This window comes from Salmo salar, chromosome ssa29, assembly GCF_905237065.1.
Source record: "Salmo salar chromosome ssa29, Ssal_v3.1, whole genome shotgun sequence".
Taxonomy (NCBI): Eukaryota; Metazoa; Chordata; class Actinopteri; order Salmoniformes; family Salmonidae; genus Salmo; species Salmo salar.
In genome coordinates, this window is record NC_059470.1 from 40,996,294 (window position 1) to 41,011,840 (window position 15,547).

The window sequence follows — 15,547 nt, forward strand, 5'->3', positions numbered from 1 at the left end:
GTAGTCTATATGACCAGATACTGTGTGAATGTATTGATATGTGGGCTATTTGACCAGATACTGTGTTAATGTATTGATATGTAGGCTATTAGACCAGATACTGTATTAATTAGATATGTAGGCTATATGACCTGGATACTGTGTGAATGTATTGATATGTAGGCTATTAGACCAGATACTGTGTTATTATATGTAGGCTATTTGACCAGATACTGTGGTTGATATGTGGGCTATTTGACCAGATACTGTGTTAATGTATTGATATGTGGGCTATTTGACCAGATACTGTGTTAATGTATTGATATGTAGGCTATTAGACCAGATACTGTGTTAATATGTAGGCTATATGACCAGATACTGTGTGAATGTATTGATATGTGGGCTATTTGACCAGATACTGTGTTAATGTATTGATATGTAGGCTATTTGACCAGATACTGTATTAATGTATTGATATGTAGGCTATTTGACCTGGATACTGTGTTAATGTATTGATATGTAGGCTATTAGACCAGATACTGTGTTAATATGTAGGCTATTTGACCAGATACTGTGTGAATGTATTGATATGTGGGCTATTTGACCAGATACTGTGTTAATGTATTGATATGTGGGCTATTTGACCAGATACTGTGTTAATGTATTGATATGTAGGCTATTTGACCAGATACTGTGTTAATGTATTGATATGTAGGCTATTTGACCTGGATACTGTGTTGATATGTAGGCTATTTGACCAGATACTGTGTTAATGTGTAGGCTATTTGACCAGATACTGTGTTAATGTATTGATATGTGGGCTATATGACCAGATACTGTGTTAATGTATTGATATGTGGGCTATTTGACCGGATACTGTGTTAATGTATTGATATGTAGGCTATTTGACCTGGATACTGTGTTGATATGTAGGCTATTTGACCAGATACTGTGTTGATATGTAGGCTATTTGACCTGGATACTGTGTTAATGTATTGATATGTGGGCTATTTGACCAGATACTGTGTTAATGTATTGATATGTAGGTTATAGTTTGTACAGTATGTATTGATATGTGGGCTATAGTTTGTACAGTATGTATTGATATGTGGGCTATAGTTTGTACAGTATGTATTGATATGTGGGCTATAGTTTGTACAGTATGTATTGATATGTGGGCTATAGTTTGTACAGTATGTATTGATATGTAGGCTATAGTTTGTACAGTATGTATTGATATGTAGGCTATAGTTTGTACAGTATGTATTGATATGTAGGCTATAGTTTGTACAGTATGTATTGATATGTAGGTTATAGTTTGTACAGTATGTATTGATATGTAGGCTATAGTTTGTACAGTATGTATTGATATGTGGGCTATAGTTTGTACAGTATGTATTGATATGTAGGTTATAGTTTGTACAGTATGTATTGATATGTAGGTTATAGTTTGTACAGTATGTATTGATATGTAGGCTACGTGTGATGTTTTAAATGCATGTAGTTCTGTCCTTGAGCTGTATTATGTCATGTTTTGTGTGGAACCCCAGGAAGAGCAGCTGCTGCTTTAGGAACAGCTAATGGGATCCTAATAACATACCCTCAAAAAACATCCAGGGGAGGAAACGTCTAGGGGAGGAAACGTCTAGGGGAGGAAACGTCTAGGGGAGGAAACGTCTAGGGGAGGAAACGTCTAGGAGAGGAAACGTCTAGGGGAGGAAACGTCTAGGGGAGGAAACGTCTAGGGGAGGAAACGTCTAGGGGAGGAAACGTCCAGGGGAGGAAACGTCTAGGGGAGGAAACGTCTAGGGGAGGAAACGTCTAGGAGAGGAAACGTCTAGGGGAGGAAACGTCTAGGGGAGGAAACGTCTAGGGGAGGAAACGTCTAGGGGAGGAAACGTCTAGGGGAGGAAACGTCTAGGGGAGGAAACGTCTAGGGGAGGAAACGTCTAGGGGAGGAAACGTCTAGGGGAGGAAACGTCTAGGGGAGGAAACGTCTAGGGGAGGAAACGTCTAGGGGAGGAAACGTCTAGGGGAGGAATAGGGGAGGAAACGTCTAGGAGAGGAAACGTCTAGGGGAGGAAACGTCTAGGGGAGGAATAGGGGAGGAAACGTCCAGAGGAGGAAACGTCTAGGGGAGGAAATGTCTAGGGGAGGAAACGTCCAGGGGAGGTAACGTCTAGGGGAGGAAACGTCCAGAGGAGGAAACGTCTAGGGGAGGAAACGTCCAGGGGAGGAAACGTCCAGGGGAGGAATAGGGGAGGAAACGTCTAGGGGAGGAAACGTCCAGAGGAGGAAACGTCTAGGGGAGGAAACGTCTAGGGGAGGAAACGTCTAGGGGAGGAAACGTCTAGGGGAGGAAACGTCTAGGGGAGGAAACGTCTAGGGGAGGAAACGTCTAGGGGAGGTGGAAGCATCACATCATGTACTGGTGCTTAACCCAGTGGCAGCACTGCTTCAGGTAAGACACATTCAGGTAACACCATCCACCCGACTCTATACTGTTGGTTCAGAACAGAACCGGGCCTCGGACCTGTAACCTCAACTACAGACAGATAGCAGAGATCCATACAGTATCTCTCCTGACCTCAGTCAATGGTAACATTTTACACAGTACAATATCCTAAATACATCAAATGGTCCAGGATGAAATGAAACCCTGGTCATTTAATCATTTTTATTCAGGTTGAGCAGTAAATTAGCAGGACTGTGGATTATTGTCCACAACATATGTTGTACGACGTTGAGAGAGTGAAGACAGACAAAAATACAATGAAATGTTTAGCAAGGCTAGTTTCTGGATCCTCGACGAAAGGCCTCATAGCCGCGGGAAGAAGGGGGCGATGAAGGCGCTTGCAGCATCCGCTGATAAATCTAAAAAAGATTTATATTTATTGAACTAGACCTTTATTACTAATCACTTGGCAGCACACCTCGTCGACTGCACCCCCAATCCAAAACATGCTCACTGGTAACTGGTCGTTATTGGGTAGAATTAAAAAAACATCACATTTTAAAAAATAAACTTTATATATATATATATTATTCACAACTAAACGTATACTGGAAACAAATATAAAACGCAACATGCAACAATTTCAAAGATGTTACTGAGTTACAGTTAATGAGGAAATCAGTCAATTGGAGAAAAAAAAATCATGAGGCCCTAATCTATAGATTTCACATGATTGGGCCGGGAGGGCTAGTGTGGGCCGGGGAGGGCTAGTGTGGGCCGGGGAGGGCTAGTGTGGGCGCGGGAGGGCTAGTGTGGGCCGGGGAGGGCTAGTGTGGGGCGGGGAGGGCTAGTGTGGGGCGGGCGGGGAGGGCTAGTGTGGGCCGGGGAGGGCTAGTGTGGGCCGGGGAGGGCTAGTGTGGGCCGGGGAGGGCTAGTGTGGGCCGGGGAGGGCTAGTGTGGGGCGGGCCGGGAGGGCTAGTGTGGGCCGGGAGGGCTAGTGTGGGCCGGGGAGGGCTAGTGTGGGGCGGGCCAGGGCGGGCCGGGCTAGTGTGGGGCGGGCCATGGAGGGCTAGTGTGGGGCGGGCCGGGGAGGGCTAGTGTGGGGCGGGCCGGGGAGGGCTAGTGTGGGGCGGGCCAGGGCGGGCCGGGCTAGTGTGGGGCGGGCCAGGGCGGGCCGGGCTAGTGTGGGGCGGGCCAGGGCGGGCCGGGCTAGTGTGGGGCGGGCCGGGCTAGTGTGGGGCGGCCGGGCGGGCCGGGCTAGTGTGGGGCGGGCCGGGCTAGTGTGGGGCGGGCCGGGGCGGGCCGGGCTAGTGTGGGGCGGGCCGGGCTAGTGTGGGGCGGGCCGGGGCGGGCTAGTGTGGGGCGGGCCGGGCTAGTGTGGGGCGGGCCGGGGCGGGCCGGGCTAGTGTGGGGCGGGCCAGGGCGGGCCGGGGCGGGCCGGGCTAGTGTGGGGCGGGCCGGGCTAGTGTGGGGCGGGCCGGGGCGGGCTAGTGTGGGGCGGGCCGGGCTAGTGTGGGGCGGGACGGGCTAGTGTGGGGCGGGCCGGGCTAGTGTGGGGCGGGCCGGGGCGGGCTAGTGTGGGGCGGGCCGGGCTAGTGTGGGGCGGGCCAGGGCGGGCCGGGCTAGTGTGGGGCGGGCCGGGCTAGTGTGGGGCGGGCCGGGGCGGGCCGGGCTAGTGTGGGGCGGGCCGGGCTAGTGTGGGGCGGGCCGGGGCGCGGGCTAGTGTGGGGCGGGCCGGGCTAGTGTGGGGCGGGCCGGGCTAGTGTGGGGCGGGCCGGGCGGGCTAGTGTGGGGCGGGCCGGGCTAGTGTGGGGCGGGCCGGGCTAGTGTGGGGCGGGCCGGGCGGGCTAGTGTGGGGCGGGCCGGGCTAGTGTGGGGCGGGCCGGGGCGGGCTAGTGTGGGGCGGGCCGGGCTAGTGTGGGGCGGGCCAGGGCGGGCCGGGCTAGTGTGGGGCGGGCCGGGGCGGGCCGGGCTAGTGTGGGGCGGGCCGGGGCGGGCTAGTGTGGGGCGGGCCGGGCTAGTGTGGGGCGGGACGGGGCGGGCCGGGCTAGTGTGGGGCGGGCCGGGCTAGTGTGGGGCGGGACGGGGCGGGCCGGGCTAGTGTGGGGCGTGCCGGGCTAGTGTGGGGCGGGCCGGGGCGGGCTAGTGTGGGGCGGGCCGGGCTAGTGTGGTTACACGTGGTCTGCAGTTGTGAGGCCAGTTGGACGAACTTACAAATACTCTAAAACTACATTGGAGGTGGATCATGGTAGCAATTATCTTACAACAGCTCTAGTGGATATTCCTGCAGTCAGCATCCCAATTGTAAACTCCCTTAAAACTTGAGACGTCTGTGGCATTGTGTTGTTTTGACAAAACTGCACATTTTAGTGTGGCTTTTTATTGTCCCCAGCACAAGGTGCACCTGTGTAATGATCATGCTGTTTAATCAGCTTCTTGATATGACACACCTGTCAGGTGGATGGATTATCTTGGCAAAGAAGAAATGCTCACTAACAGGTATGTGCACAAAAATGTAGAGAAATAAGCTTTTTGTGTGTATGAAACATTTTTTTTTTTTTAAATCTTTTATTTCAGTTCATGAAACATGGGACCAACACTTTACATGTTGCGTTTTATATTTTTGTTCAGTGTAGATTTAGTAGATGGCATAATGACCTAAACACATGATCCACCAACAGGTCTGACAGAATGTCCTCCTCCCCTCTCCACTCCTTCTTCTCCTCCTCCTCCTCCTCCTCCCTTTTCTTCTTGCTCACAGCGCCTGGCACATAAGTAGTCCTAGTGATGTGAAATCTCCAGTCTGAGTGTATGTACTGCTTCTTTCCCTCCGTGTGTGTGTGTGTGTGTGTTTGTCAGTGTGTGTGTGTGTGTTTAAGAGTGTGTGATCAAGAGGCAGCCAGGGCCTTAACTAAGTAGAGCTTGTCTCCCTGCTCGCTGGTGAAGATGGGAGCCTTCTTGTAGTGTTCCACCAAGTCCTCCAGAGAACTGAACTGCCTCTGGCCGATGCAGTACACACCATCCTTCAACTGAACCTTAAAATGCTTGTTCTTCCCCTGGGCCTTCAGAGAGATGGAGAAATCATTGGGCTAGAGGGAGAGAGAGAGACAGAGACAGAGAGAGAGGGACACAGAGAGAGGGACACAGAGAGAGAGGGACACAGAGAGAGAGGGACACAGAGAGAGAGGGACAGAGAGAGAGGGACAGAGAGAGAGGGACAGAGAGAGAGGGAGAGAGAGAGAGGGACAGAGAGAGAGGGACAGAGAGAGAGAGGGACAGAGAGAGAGGGACAGAGAGAGAGAGGGACAGAGAGAGAAGGGACAGAGAGAGAAGGGACAGAGAGAGAAGGGACAGAGAGAGAGGGACAGAGAGAGAGGGACAGAGAGAGAGGGACACAAATACGGAGAAAGGTCAATACAAGCAGTAAACACAGCCCTATTTATCTCATGACAGATTCTACTACTTGTGACTGTAGGGCCAAAAGGACCAATGGGCCCCAACAGTTTCAAGTTGAATTAGTCGTATGGTGTACATCGTCCAATGAAACGCTTACTTACCGGTTCCTCCTCGACAAGGCAGGGCGCTACTGTTTATAAGTTTAATATAAGAACTCTGAAGATGTGTCAAATAAATTATGTTCAGCTCAGCATTTGGTTTGTTAACTTGCTAGATGTCATATATATATAAATATATATAAATATAAATATAAAACACATACACATCTATAAACACGCACTACCGTTCAATAGTTTGGGGTCACTTAGAAATGTCCTTGTTTTTTAAAGAAAAGCAAAAAAAAAAAAAAATTGCCCATTTAAATAACATCAAATTGATCAGAAATACAGTGTGGACATTGTTAATGTTGTAAATGACTTTTGTAGCTGGAAACGGCTGATTTTTAATGGAATATCTACATAGGTGTTCAGAGGCCCATTATCAGCAACCATCACTCCTGTGTTCCAATGGCACGTTGTGTTAGCTAATCCAAGTTTATCATTTTAAAAAGGCTAATTGATCATTAGAAAACCCTTTTGCAATTATGTTAGCACAGCTGAAAACTGTTGTCCTGATTAAAGAATCAATAAAACTGACCTTCTTTAGACTAGTTGAGTATCTGGAGCAACAGCATTTGTGGGTTTGATTACAGGCTCAAAATGGCCAGAAACAAAGAACTTTCTTCTGAAACTCGTCAGTCTATTCTTGTTCTGAGAAATGAAGACTATTCCATGCGAGAAATTGCCAAGAAGCTGAAGATCTCGTACAACGCTGTGTACTACTCCCTTCACAGAACAGCGCAAACTGGCTCTAACCAGAATAGAAAGAGGAGTGGGAGGCCCCGGTGCACAACTGAGCAAGAGGACCAGTACATTAGAGTGTCTAGTTTGAGAAACAGATGCCTCACAAGTCCTTAACTGGTAGCTTCATTAAATAGTACCCGCAAAACACCAATCTCAACGTCAAGAGTGAAGAGGCGACTCCGGGATGCTGGCCTTCTAGGCAGAGTTGCAAAGAAAAATACATATCTCAGACTGGCCAATAAAAATAAAAGATTAAGATGGGCAAGTGTGAGATATGGCTTTTTCTTTGCTTCATCCCGGAGTCGCTGCTTCACTGTTGACGTTGAGTCATTTCAACTACACCTGTTGCTGACTGGTATGTAAAATCGAGCAAACAGCCATGCAATCTCCATAGACAAACATTGGCAGTAGAACGGCCTCACTGACGAGCTCAGTGACTTTCAACGTGACACAGGATGCCACCTTTCCAACACGTAAGTTTGTAAAATTTCTGCCCTGCTACCGCTGCCCCGGAAACGCCTAGGAGCAACAACGGATCAACCGAAAAGTGGTAGGCCAAACAAGCTCATAGAACGGGACCGCTGAGTGCTGAAGCACGTAAAAATAATATGACCTTGGTAGCAACACTCACTACCGAGTTCCAAACTCCCTCTGGAAACAACGTCAGCACAATAACTGTTCGGTGGGAGCTTCATGAAATGGGTTTCCATGGCCGAGCAGCCGCACACAAGCCGAAGATCACCATGCGCAATGCCAAGCGTCGGCTGGAGTGGTGTAAAGCTCTCCCCCATTGGACTCTGGAGCAGTGGAAACACTTTCTCTGGAGTGATGAATCACGCTTCACCATCTGGCAGTCCGATGGACTAATCTGTGTTTGGCGGATGCCAGGAGAACGCTACCTGTCCCAATGCATAGTGCCAACTGTAAAGTTTGGTGGAAGAGGAATAATGGTCTGGGGCTGTTTTTCATGGTTCGGGCCCCTTAGTTCCAGTGAAGGGAAATCTTAACGCTACAACCTACAATGACATTCTAGACGATTCTGTGATCCAACTTTGTGGCAACAGTTTGGGGAAGGTCCTTTCCTGTTTCAGCATGACAATGCCACCCTGCATAAAGCGAGGTCCATACAGAAAGGGTTTGTCGAGATCGGTGTGGAAGAACTTGACTGGCCTGCACAAAACCCTGACCTCAACACCATCGAACACCTTTGGGATGAATTGGAACGCCGACGGCGAGTAAGGCCTAATCGGACCTCACTAATGCTCTTGTGGCTGAATGGAAGCAAGTCCCAGCAGCAATGTTCCAACATCTAGTGGAAAGCCTTCCCAGAAGACTGGAGGCTGTTATAGCAGCAATGATCCAACATCTAGTGGAAAGCCTTCCCAGAAGAGTGGAGGCTGTTATAGCAGCAATGTTCCAACATCTGGTGGAAAGCCTTCCCAGAAGAGTGGAGGCTGTTATAGCAGCAATGTTCCAACATCTGGTGGAAAGCCTTCCCAGAAGAGTGGAGGCTGTTATAGCAGCAATGTTCCAACATCTAGTGGAAAGCCTTCCCAGAAGAGTGGAGGCTGTTATAGCAGCAATGTTCCTACATCTAGTGGAAAGCCTTCCCAGAAGAGTGGAGGCTGTTATAGCAGCAATGTTCCAACATCTAGTGGAAAGCCTTCCCAGAAGAGTGGAGGCTGTTATAGCAGCAATGTTCCAACATCTAGTGGAAAGCCTTCCCAGAAGAGTGGAGGCTGTTATAGCAGCAATGTTCCAACATCTAGTGGAAAGCCTTCCCAGAAGAGTGGAGGCTGTTATAGCAGCAATGTTCCTACATCTAGTGGAAAGCCTTCCCAGAAGAGAGGAGGCTGTTATAGCAGCAAAGGGGGGAACAACTCCATATTAATGCCCATGATTTTGGAATGAGATGTTGGACGAGCAGGTGTCCACATACTTTTGGTCATGTAGTGTTTCTACCAGGATCAGTGAAAAATAATTGTCACTGTTTCCAACGAAAAAACGCCATCAGAGTTAATTCGAGTAAAAAGCCCTAAAGAACGTCGTTAAAACGTGCCTGGTGATCTATGGACTGATGCGAGTTGGGCCGGAGCGGGTTCACGGTCTGTATCATTATAGACTGTATAGACCACCCCCTGTATAGACCACCCCCTGTATAGACTGTATAGACCACCCCCTGTATAGACCACCCCCTGTATAGACCACCCCCTGTATAGACTGTATAGACCACCCCCTGTATAGACCACCGCCTGTATAGACCACCGCCTGTATAGACCACCCCCTGTATAGACCACCAACTGTATAGACCACCCCCTGTATAGACTGTATAGACCACCGCCTGTATAGACTGTATAGACCACCGCCGGTATAGACCACACCCTGTATAGACCACCGCCTGTATAGACCACCGCCTGTATAGACTGTATAGACCACCGCCGGTATAGACCACCGCCTGTATAGACTGTATAGACCACCGCCGGTATAGACCACCGCCTGTATAGACTGTATAGACCACCGCCGGTATAGACCACCGCCTGTATAGACCACCCCCTGTATAGACCACCCCCTGTATAGACCACCCCCTGTATAGACCACCGCCTGTATAGACCACCGCCTGTATAGACCACCGCCTGTATAGACCACCGCCTGTATAGACCACTCAGACCACCGCCTGTATAGACCACCCCCTGTATAGACTGTATAGACTGTATAGACCACCCCCTGTATAGCCTGCATAGACCACCCCCTGTATAGCCTGCATAGACCACCCCCTGTATAGACCACCCCCTGTATAGACCACCCCCTGTATAGACCACCCCCTGTATAGACCACCCCCTGTATAGACCACCCCTGTATAGACCACCCCTGTATAGCCTGTATAGACCTCCCCTTGTATAGACCACCCCTGTATAGACTACTGTATAGACCACCCCCTGTATAGACCACCCCCTGTATAGACCACCCCTGTATAGCCTGTATAGACCACCCCCTGTATAGCCTGTATAGACCTCCCCTGTATAGACCACCCCCTGTATAGACTACTGTATAGACCTCCCCTTGTATAGACCACCCCTGTATAGACTACTGTATAGACCACCCCCTGTATAGACCACCCCTGTATAGCCTGTGTAGACCACCCCCTGTATAGACTGTGTAGACCACCCCCTGTATAGACCACCCCCTGTATAGGCCACCCCCTGTATAGGCCAAGGGACCTTGGTCTCAGCTCTGACTCCCTGTCTGAATAAAGACTCCTTGGTCTCAGCTCTGACTTCCTGTCTAAATAAAGACTCCTTGGTCTCAGCTCTGACTTCCTGTCTAAATAAAGACTCCTTGGTCTCAGCTCTGACTCCCTGTCTGAATACAGACTCCTTGGTCTCAGCTCTGACTTCCTGTCTAAATAAAGACTCCTTGGTCTCAGCTCTGACTTCCTGTCTAAATAAAGACTCCTTGGTCTCAGCTCTGACTCCCTGTCTAAATACAGACTCCTTGGTCTCAGCTCTGACTCCTGTCTAAATAAAGACGCCTTGATCTCATATGTCTCCCTGTCTAAATACAGACTCCTTGGTCTCAGCTCTGACTCCCTGTCTGAATAAAGACTCCTTGGTCTCAGCATTGACTCCCTGTCTAAATGAAGACTCCTTGGTCTCAGCATTGACTCCCTGTCTAAATACAGACTCCTTGGTCTCAGCATTGACTCCCTGTCTAAATGAAGACTCCTTGGTCTCAGCATTGACTCCCTGTCTGAATAAAGACTCCTTGGTCTCAGCTCTGACTCCCTGTCTGAATAAAGACTCCTTGGTCTCAGCATTGACTCCCTGTCTAAATGAAGACTCCTTGGTCTCAGCATTGACTCCCTGTCTAAATACAGACTCCTTGGTCTCAGCATTGACTCCCTGTCTAAATACAGACTCCTTGGTCTCAGCTCTGACTCCCTGTCTAAATACAGACTCCTTGGTCTCAGCATTGACTCCCTGTCTAAATAAAGACTCCTTGGTCTCAGCTCTGACTCCCTGTCTAAATACAGACTCCTTGGTCTCAGCATTGACTCCCTGTCTGAATACAGACTCCTTGGTCTCAGCATTGACTCCCTGTCTGAATACAGACTCCTTGGTCTCAGCTCTGACTCCCTGTCTGAATACAGACTCCTTGGTCTCAGCTCTGACTTCCTGTCTAAATAAAGACTCCTTGGTCTCAGCTCTGACTCCCTGTCTAAATACAGACTCCTTGGTCTCAGCATTGACTCCCTGTCTAAATACAGACTCCTTGGTCTCAGCTCTGACTCCCTGTCTAAATAAAGACTCCTTGGTCTCAGCTCTGACTCCCTGTCTGAATAAAGACTCCTTGGTCTCAGCATTGACTCCCTGTCTGAATAAAGACTCCTTGGTCTCAGCATTGACTTCCTGTCTGAATAAAGACTCCTTGGTCTCAGCTCTGACTCCCTGTCTAAATACAGACTCCTTGGTCTCAGCATTGACTCCCTGTCTAAATACAGACTCCTTGGTCTCAGCATTGACTCCCTGTCTAAATACAGACTCCTTGGTCTCAGCATTGACTCCCTGTCTAAATACAGACTCCTTGGTCTCAGCATTGACTCCCTGTCTAAATACAGACTCCTTGGTCTCAGCACTGACTCCCTGTCTAAATAAAGACGCCTTGATCTCATATCTGTCTCCCTGTCTAAATACAGACTCCTTGGTCTCAGCTCTGACTCCCTGTCTGAATAAAGACTCCTTGGTCTCAGCTCTGACTCCCTGTCTAAATACAGACTCCTTGGTCTCAGCATTGACTCCCTGTCTAAATACAGACTCCTTGGTCTCAGCATTGACTCCCTGTCTAAATAAAGACTCCTTGGTCTCAGCACTGACTCCCTGTCTAAATACAGACTCCTTGGTCTCAGCATTGACTCCCTGTCTAAATACAGACTCCTTGGTCTCAGCATTGACTCCCTGTCTGAATACAGACTCCTTGGTCTCAGCATTGACTCCCTGTCTAAATGAAGACTCCTTGGTCTCAGCATTGACTCCCTGTCTAAATACAGACTCCTTGGTCTCAGCATTGACTCCCTGTCTAAATAAAGACGCCTTGATCTCATATCTGTCTCCCTGTCTAAATACAGACTCCTTGGTCTCAGCTTTGACTCCCTGTCTGAATAAAGACTCCTTGGTCTCAGCTCTGACTCCCTGTCTAAATAAAGGTGAAATAAAATGTAGAATTGCATGAAATTAGTTTATAAAAAAGGCATTATCCTTCCCAGACCCTAGGCTACTAAAAACAATCCCATGTGTGCAACTTAAGTAAGCACCACTATACTCTTATCTGCCACAACGCAAATACAATGTTTTAGGTTCCAGTACCTCAGATCTCCGCAGGTCACACCATTCTCCAGATCACGTTTCGTTCTGGCTACCGTTGTAGTGCTGAGTGGTTCAACACTGACTCTACACTGACTCTACACTGACTCTACCGTTGTAGTACTGAGTGGTTCAACACTGACTCTACACTGACTCTACCGTTGTAGTACTGAGTGGTTCAACACTGACTCTACACTGACTCTACCGTTGCAGTACTAAGTGGTTCAACACTGACTCTACCGTTGCAGTACTGAGTGGTTCAACACTGACTCTACACTGACTCTACCGTTGTAGTGCTGAGTGGTTCAACACTGACTCTACCGTTGTAGTACTAAGTGGTTCAACACTGACTCTACACTGACTCTACCGTTGTAGTACTGAGTGGTTCAACACTGACTCTACCGTTGTAGTACTGAGTGGTTCAACACTGACTCTAGATCTGTTTGTGCTTTTGCCTACGCCATGGTCAAGCCAATTGGCACGCCAGTTCTATAATGAGTTGGCATGATAGCAGAAAACAGACTGGCACCAAGGCTAGGCTATTTTGGCTGTAATAAAGTGTAGAAATAGATATCAAATAGCCACAGCTAAAGATGTCTCTATGACTTGCGGAAGTCCATATCAGAGTTCAGGATGTAGATACACACCGATGACCTAGTCTCTGATGAGGAAGTCTCCCTAAATTATAAACGTCTAAAACCCTGGGCTATATATGAAGGTCAGGACTCACCGATGATTCAGAGTCTCTGATGAGGAAGTCTCCCTCCGCTCCTCTCTGGTTGAGAGCCACCTCCGCCTGATGTCGCGTCACCTTGCCATAGTACCACTGCTTCCCCGCAAACCGCCCCACCGTGGCCGGAGAGATGTAGTCGCAGTCGGGCGTGGGCGGCCCCGCGGGGCCCGGTGAGGCATTCTGGGTAGTGGAGTCCTGCTGTGGAGGTAGCACATTGACGTAGTTCTTAGGCACTAGTCCCAGCTGTCCATCTGCTTTACGGCACTTCCACCACTCAGGGTCGTTGTCTGGTTTCTCTACCACCTCCATCACCTCTCCCTTCTCAAAGTTCAGCTCCTCGTCGTTCCCCGAGCTGAAAGGGTAGAGCGCCTGCACCGAGTGGAGGACCCGGTTCCCGTTAGACGCACTGTGAACTACTGCTGCTAGCTTCTCAGTCAGTGACCCCGCCGGGTCCCCCAAACTGTCATCCCCTCCTCCCCCCGCTGTCCCGTCTGCGTCCTCCGTCACGTAGTTGGAAGGGAACCACCCGGAACAACCCTGGTACCCCCCACGCCACCAGCCATCGCTACACTTCTCCATGACGATGACGCGCGTACCCTTGACCAACGAGAGCTCGTCCTCCCGCTCGGCGGTGTAGCTGAACTTGACGAGCGCCGGCAGGTTGAGGTCGTACAGGCGCTCGCCGTTGTCGGGGGACGTGTCGGCGTCCGCGTTGGAGGCCGTGTCACGCATTCCCGTTTTCCGCTTCACCTTCCCGATGCCTGTTGGGGGAAAAACCAGGAGAGGTTGTCATGATTACTGAGAGGGTATTCAGACAGTTATATGATGGGTCTGTTAGGACAGGGAGCGATGCACCATGAGATCTTATAAAAAAAAGGGTGAAACTTGTGTGTGATCATAGACAATATAATAATAAATAATATATGACATTTAAGCAGACACTTTTATCCAAAGCGACTTAGGTCATGGGTGGCCCAAGCGGGAAACAAACCCACAAATCCTGCTGTTGCAGACACCATACTCTACCAAGTGAGCCACACATGAACACAGTAGTAAGTACCAACTACCAGCATCACCAGCGGTGGTGTAAAAAGTACCCAATTGTCATACTGTAGTAAATGTAAAGATATATTAATAGAAAACAACTCAGCTAAAAGCAAAAAAGTCACCCAGTAAAAAACTACTTGAGGTAAAAGTCCAAAAGTATTTGGTTGTAAATATATGTAAGTATCAAAAGTAAATGTCCAAATATACTTAAGAAACAAAAAAGTGAAAGTTTAAATTATTTCAAATTTCTTATATAACGGTTTTCTTTCAGTCTAAGACTTGGGTGGCTGGAGTCTGACGTTTTTAGGGCCTTTGACACCACCTGGTATAGAGATGATGCAGCTGTAGAATTTTTTTGAGGATCTGAGAGCCCATGAAAAATCTTTTCAGCCTTCTGCGGGGGAAAGAGTCATTGTCGTGTCCTTCTTCACGACTGTGTTGGTGTGCGTGGACCATGATAGATCCTTAGTGATGTGGACACCGAGGAACTTGAAGTTCTCGACCCGCTCCACTACAGCCTTGTCGATGTGAATGGGTTGTGTTCGGCCCTGTAGTCCACAATCAGCTCCTTTGTCTTGCTAACATTGAGGGAGAGGTTGTTGTTCTGGCACCACACTGTCAGGTCTCTGACCTCCTCCCTATAGGCTGTCTCATCGTTGTCGGTGATCAGGCCTACCACTGTTGTGTCGTCAGCAAACTTAATGATGGTGTTGGAGTCGCGCACGGCCAATCAGTCATGGGTGAACAGGGAGTACAGGAGGGGACTAAGCCCCTGAGGTGACCCCATGTTGAGGGACAGAGTGGAGGATGTGTTGTTGCCTACCATCACCATCTGAGGGCGGCCTGTCAATAAGTCCAGGATCCAGTTGCAGAGGGAGGTGTTTCGTCCCAGGTTTCTTAGCTTAGTGATGAGCTTGGAAGGCACTATGGTGTTGAATTCTGAGCTGTAGTCAATTAACAAAATTCTCACATAGGTGTTCCTCCTGTCCAGGTGGGAAAGGGCAGTGTGGAGTGCAATAGAGATTGCGTCATCTGTGGATCTGTTGGGGCGGTAATGCGAAATGGAGTGGGTCAAGGGTGTCTGGTATGACGGTGTTGATTTGAGCCAGAGACAACGGTGGCACACAGACTGCTTGAAACATGTACTATGGTGGTCTGCTTGAAACATGTAGGTATTACAGACTGGGTCAGGGAGAGGTTGAAAATGTCAGTGACACTTGCCAGCTGGTCAGTGCATGCTCCGAGTACGCGTCCTGGTAATCTGGCCTTGTGAATGTTAACCTGTTTAACCTCTTTGGGATAGGGGGCGGTATTTTCACGTCCGTATGAAAAGCGTGCCCAAATTAAACTGCCTGCTACTCAGGCCCAGAAGCTATGATATGCATATAATTAGTAGATTTGGATAGAAAACACTCTAAAGGTTCCAAAACTGTTAAAATAATGTCTGTGAGAATAACAGAACTTATTTGGCAGGCGGAACCCCGAGGACAAACCATCCAGGACATTTTTGTTGTTGTTGTTGAGTTGACTGTTTTCTAATGGTATTTCTATGGGAAACTGGATTTATGAGGCATCTGGTTGCAGTTCCTATGGCTACCACTAGATGTCAACAGTCTTTAGAAATTGGTTGATGTTTTTCCTTTGAGAAATGAAGAAGTACGGCTATTCAGAATGAGAG

The 15,547-nt window shown here is 48.9% G+C and overlaps 1 protein-coding gene across 4 annotated transcripts in view; it reads right to left on the minus strand.

Moving 5' to 3' along the window:
- Nucleotides 1-4,977: 4,977 nt before the first annotated feature.
- LOC106595272 (cytoplasmic protein NCK1) overlaps nucleotides 4,978-15,547 on the minus strand; it is a 94,757-nt gene continuing 84,187 nt past the window's right edge. For all 4 annotated transcript variants that reach the window (XM_045710730.1, XM_045710731.1, XM_045710729.1 and 1 more), the window contains 2 exons: nucleotides 12,820-13,583; nucleotides 4,978-5,523 (listed from right to left, as the gene is read on the minus strand). In XM_045710730.1, coding sequence (XP_045566686.1) covers nucleotides 5,323-5,523; nucleotides 12,820-13,583 — 965 coding nt within the window. In that variant the 3' untranslated portion in view covers nucleotides 4,978-5,322. The remainder of the gene's footprint in view (nucleotides 5,524-12,819; nucleotides 13,584-15,547) is intronic.